This window comes from Prorops nasuta, unplaced genomic scaffold (genome assembly GCF_024137725.1).
Source record: "Prorops nasuta isolate Cenicafe-Biocafe unplaced genomic scaffold, Cenicafe_Pnas_1.2 PNAS00034, whole genome shotgun sequence".
Taxonomy (NCBI): domain Eukaryota; kingdom Metazoa; phylum Arthropoda; class Insecta; order Hymenoptera; family Bethylidae; genus Prorops; species Prorops nasuta.
In genome coordinates, this window is record NW_027116831.1 from 1803464 (window position 1) to 1809763 (window position 6300).

Genomic DNA, 6300 nt, shown 5'->3' on the forward strand with positions numbered 1-6300 from the left:
GTTTAATTTTTTCTGTCATCAATGAATTGATTTTAAATCATTCTTTTTATTTTCGTTTGTAGAAAGAAAATGCCTTGATGTGTTTCCTATTAAATTATCAGTGCGGTCGCGTGACATTTTAGCTTTTGATACTTTCCTTTTCATTCTATCTTCTCCCTCTTTCCATCAATTCAGTCAATGATACTTGTATTGAAATGATTTGGAATTGTAATGAAAAGGATTTTGCTATTTTTAAAATTAATCTAATAGCCAGATTAATGAAATAAATAGCAAATGTATTATCGCGCGCGATCGATAATTTTTACATTCTAGTGGGGTGTTCGTCAATTGTTTTTTCACTTTCTCCACTTTATTATGCAGTTAAAATCGTTCGAAAAGGACCGAAAAAGGGTGAGTTTTAAATGGAAATAACTCTTAAACCCCTTGAACGATTCGAACAAAATTTTACACGTGCATTTGGATGGTCACCCCGAACCTCCAGTTACGAGAAAAGGCGGGCGTTTCGTTACACCCTGTATATATTAATATTCAAAAAATATCACAGTCAACACATTGAATTTATTGATATTTGTAACCCCAAAAAACAGACTTCGCCTGTAAAAAAAGGCGGCAAGTACATAAACCATCTAGCATAAATGATATAGTAAAATTATGCAATTAAAAAAAGTAGTGAAATCCAAATATTAGGCAAGTATATTTATTACCTTAGCAAAAGTTAAATTTTTGAAAAAAAAAGGAACAAAATATCACTTGCCGGGCCCGTAATGTCCATGCACAGTGAGAAATAGAATCGTATGTGGTTCGGCTAACTTCACTCTGTATTTTAACACGAAATTCCTATACTATGCTATAGCTGAATCTCACACACGATTCATTTCCCACTGTTCATGGACATTACGGGCCCGGCAAGTGATATTTTGTTCCTTTTTTTTTTCAAAAATTTAACTTTTGCTAAGGTAATAAATATACTTGCCTAATATTTGGATTTCACTACTTTTTTTAATTGCATAATTTTACTATATCATTTATGCTAGATGGTTTATGTACTTGCCGCCTTTTTTTACAGGCGAAGTCTGTTTTTTGGGGGATTTCATAACGTTTTGTAAGAGAGTATATATTTAAAAAATTAAATTATTCTTTTAAATTCTACAGAATTTAAAGAAAATTTCCACATTTCTCATGTTTTGAAACAACAGCGCTTAACTAATAAAAATATATATATATTAATATTGAAAAAATATCACAGTCAGCACATGGAATTTATTGATATTTGTAATGCATTTTACATAAATGAACTTCATAATTAATGCGCAAGGCTACTTTTTTAACGTTTTCAGTTTCACTATAATAAAAATTTGATCAAATTTTTCATAATCAATAAACATACTTTCAACATATAAAAATAATTAAGTAAAATGCATATTTTTATTAATTTACATTTTTTCAAGAAATAATATATAAATATTTTTTGCATTACGAGGCCAATTTGTATAGGTAATCTTTTCATCATCTACAACTATCCAAGAAGAACCACTATGACGTAACATAGAAATGTAGTATCCTTCGTCAATAGTTGTACCATTATGAAAGATTGCGCTAATAATTTTATAAGAATTGTCATTAATGCGCAATTTTGTAGTTGGAATACTTTTTATTCCACATTGCTGAATTCTTGTAAATTGATCATTTACTTGTTTAAAAAGTACCAGCTGAACAATAAGCACCTTACTTGTCGTGGTTATTTCAACTTTTTTAAGCTGTTCCATGCCATTACAATATTGACAACGTATCTCTTCTTTAATCCATATTGAATAATTCTGTTTTATTAATTCAGTCAAATCATATGACTTTTTGGATTTTTTGGGTATGTTAAGTGAAATGGAAAAGGTCGAAGAATTATACAGTTTTGTGTAATTACATGTAACACACCGTGAAGTTGTAGTAAAGTTATTTTCTACCATTGACTTCATAAAATGAAAATGACTGCAAAAATCTGGAATAAATTTACCAGCATCTTGTTTGCGATTATTGTGGTACGTATTTCCTAAGCATTGCCTAACATCGTCAAGAGTAACAATACTTTTGTTAGTTTGATAGACATTCATAAAACGTCTCATAACATCCTTATCGTCCAAAGTAAATATGGCGCTTCTAATAGAGGAACAATATAAAATGCATTGCATAGTAGCATTTGCATAGGAATAAATTTTATTATTGCTTAAAAACCTCTAACATTTCACACTAAATTATTAGGTATTTCACTTTCAATTAATTGACATTCTTGAATACCCTTTGGAATCATCCACATAGTGTCAAGCATTTTTCTAGTGTTTCCTTTATAAACACTTATATTTTCTAATTCAGGTCTAAATTGTTTCCGAAGGCGATTGTACTCTATTATAGCCAATTCGCTAGCTTTCACAGAAGCTGGATCATAATTAATCATGTACAGACATTCTAATGCTGTTACTCCTGAAAGAGCAACGTATGCTTGACCGCAAGTAAAGATAGAATTACCTACATCTACAACTGCAGTCTTCAAACTTAATCCTTGACTTTTATGAACCGTCATGCCATAACTGAGACATATAGGAAATTGCTTTCTTATAACGTAAACTCTATCCATTACCTCAAATTTAACACTTATGCGTTCAAGCGTAAACTCTACTCCGGTGGACAATAGGATTTGCACTTTTTCAATATCGTTCTTATTATCAACGGATCGTGTTACTGATTTAACCGTAGCTATCGTTCCATTGACAAGACCTAATGTAATGTCAATATTTCTTCTTAACATTATACGAGATCCTAATTTAATACGTATTATTCTGGATAATCCAGCTGTTCGAGAACTATCTTCATCCTCAGTATTTAATACTTGTAACACTTTTTTCTTTAAATACATTGGACAAACTGTTGCATCATGAGCAATCAGTTGTATCTCGTCAGTCATTAATCTGTTTAGCATTGCTTCGTTCAAAGTATCGCACTGGCTACAGGTTGGTAGTAAGCAAACAGTATCAGACGATAAAGTAGAAATTAAATCACATAATTCTTGCATTCGATCTTCAATTTTAATACTTTTGAAATTTATCTTTTTTGAAAGTAAAATCTTAGTATCCGAATCTTGTACAGTACCAATTCTAATTCTCGATAAAATATCTTTATAAGTATTGTCAGCCTTTTGTCGCATATTAATTGTCAATTCGTCATAGGAAAATAAATTGGTCCATAAGTCATAAGAACCTAAAGTGCCTATGTAATTTTCAATATCGACATTTGATAATTTTATGAAAGGTTGTTTATCACGTACAGGTGGCAATTGTAACAAATCACCAAAAAATAATATGTGTTTTCCTCCAAACCAACCATTATCCAAGTCTTTAGTATTGAATATTTCTACTAATCTAAGATGTATATACATTAACGTTACATTTGAAATCATGGATATTTCATCAATAATTATTAATGTAACATTTTTAAGTTCTTCACGAATAACTTTAATTGCTACGTCTGATAATTCTGTATATTTAGCTGTACGTCCATGTTCTACCGGCAGTTGAAACACTCTATGAATCGTTAGACCATCAATGTTAAAAGCTGCTATTCCCGTGGGAGCACTGACAATGACATCTTTTTTCATGATTTTCTTTATCCAACATCTTATAGCTTTTATTAAGAAACTTTTACCCGTACCACCTTCACCACTAACGTAAAGTCTAAGAATTTCATGATCGGTAGATAAAGTTGTTGTCACTTTATTAAAAAACCTTTCTTGATCAGAATTCAACTCTGATATCATTTGTGAAACATCTAAATCTTCGTACTTATTTTGTACATCTTGAAAGTCTTTCATTGCGCCTTCTACTTCTATAGGTACACATTCTAATGATAAATCATTTGAACATTTAGCACCTTCATTACTTTCCTCAATATTTTTATTAATTAATTCTTTCATGTAATCCATTCCTTTCTGAATTTCTAAAATACGTTCATGATATTTTAATCCATCTACAAGTTCTGACTGTACTGATACGAACGCTTCTGCGTATGTATTACATCCACACTTCAATTCATCAGTATTTCGCCAAGGTTTGAACAATAATAGTAATGCATAGAAATATGCTTCTGGTTGCGTTTGTATGTTATAATGATAATGATTAATTAAGCAGCCAATTGAACGTTTTTTCAAATATAAATTATCATTTGTTTTGTAATGCTCCACTTTTCTAATAGGTGCCTGTTTAACTGTATCATACCATTTTACAAAATCATACAGACATGTAGATTCAAGTTTCTTAGGCCTGGTTGGATAATAATAATCTATCATTGAGTGACAAAATATGTCCGTGTAATCGGGACTCAAAGCTTCAATTTCCTTACGAGTTTTTAATTTTCTCCTACTTATCATATGAACATCTACCCATCGAATAGTGGTTTTTGGATCTGTTATAAATAACGGAATTCCTAACAAGCAATCTGCAGCTTCCAACGCACCACACTCCCTATTATTTAACATTCGCATTCCAATATTCCATAAATTACTACGTATAGATTTAGTAGAATTTATAACGTCCAGTGTGTCTGTTATGTTACTTTTTTCTGATTTAGATACATATTTAGTAGTGTACCACGTTAATAAAGTCGATTTTTCTCCGACGAATTGTATATCCATATTTCCTTCCCATGCACAAAGAATTGCAGGATTATAATCGTTAATATTAACTTCTTCTTGTGATCGTGGTAAGTCGTAAAGTCTATTCTTTGTTTTCAATTGTTTTCGGCGCCCCATGGATACAGCTACGTCTCTGATTAATAACGTATCAGTAATTGGTCTAGAAAAACCAAATCTGCAGATCTGACTAGTCTTATTTTTGGTTTTTTTAGCACGTAAACAATAACTGTTATGTTTGTGTCGTTGGTGTTTATCAACGCGTCTATATAATTCAGGAGAAATGTTTTGGGAAGGCATTCTGCAAGTAATATACTTTAAAATAAAAGCTGCTACATCTTCATTAGAAGATTCATTAATTATTGGAGCATCTTTTATCCAAATTAACATATGAAAATGTTGAGTACCTCTACCTTGATACTCTCTACGTATAAAGTAATGCGAGACTTCTCCAATAGGATTGTCAGGTGAAGTTATAAAATCAATTATTGCTTGTAATTTATTTTTAATAAATCTAGATACTGATATCGGATCGGAAGCAATAAGCTCATTTATTGACATGGTTTTCGATTTGGGACTATTTATTTCACGAAGATATTCAATCATATCTGACCAAAGCCATTCGCTCGGACTAAGTGTCAAGAACCATGTGGCAGGTCCGTAGTTATGAATCATACATTTCAACATGCATCTTGGTCTAATCCAAAATTGCGGTGTATTGCGTAACCTACCAAAAATAGTGTTTAAATTAGTTTCCAGTTGATGTTTTGACAACTTTTCTAGATAACTAGAAGCCGTCTACTTTTCACGAGGATTCGTAATATTTAATTTATGAAATATACCAGCATTAATGTTTCGTATGTTACTGTCGTGTACTAAATAAAAGAAGTATTGTATATTTAAACGATATCGTGAATGTTTGGACATAAGCCTTGATTTAATAAATTCGAAATCACTAAGACGAACACTTCGGTTTTCATGTTGTCCATTAATTCCATACGGAAATAAATCTGGAAAGCACATTACGTCTAATTGTTTATAATTATAATCCAATGGACGATCATGAATTTTCAGCATTTGATAAAGCTCTGTTGCCGATTCATTAGATCTACCTTCTGTGACGTGCGACGTCACAAAAGGGTTTTTCTATACTAGGAGGGAATTCGTTATGGGTCGGGCCGACACTGCACTTAACCCGCATGGCGATGGCTGATTATGGATTTTGCACCTGATTTTAATTTTGCGATCCATTTCTTTTATGTATATATATACGGCGAGTCACGATATGTGGTTTTGAGCCGGACCTGCGAAAGAGGAGTCGAAGACGGAGAGATGGACAGGAGAAGAGAAGAGGAGAGGATTTATGGATGATCGCAGGAATGGATGTCCAATTTTGGATGCCGCGTGTTGATCGAAAGGAGCTACACGGACCTGTGGTCGAGGAGAAGGGCACTTACGCCGAGAAGCACAGCTTGCACCGTCGGACCCGTCGGACCGCTGGCGCCACCTCTGAGACGCCTGATGGAAGCTGTGTCGACGACGACCGAAGCGAGGGATCTGAGCGACGCGCCGACCCCCACCACGTCTATTGCGCAGGGCCTCACAGCGCGAGGCGAATAGACGAAAAA

General features: G+C 33.0%; 1 protein-coding gene across 1 annotated transcript; it reads right to left on the reverse strand.

Moving 5' to 3' along the window:
• Window positions 1-2236: 2236 nt before the first annotated feature.
• LOC136783652 (uncharacterized) lies at window positions 2237-5359 on the reverse strand. The gene has a single exon (XM_066743900.1). The coding sequence runs from the start codon at window positions 5357-5359 to the stop codon at window positions 2237-2239; it is 3123 nt and encodes a 1040-aa protein (XP_066599997.1).
• Window positions 5360-6300: the final 941 nt, after the last annotated feature.

Coding starts and splice junctions, on each gene's coding strand:
- LOC136783652 (XM_066743900.1), bottom strand. CDS start 5,359: ATGTTGAAATGTATGATTCATAACTACGGACCTGCCACATGGTTCTTG.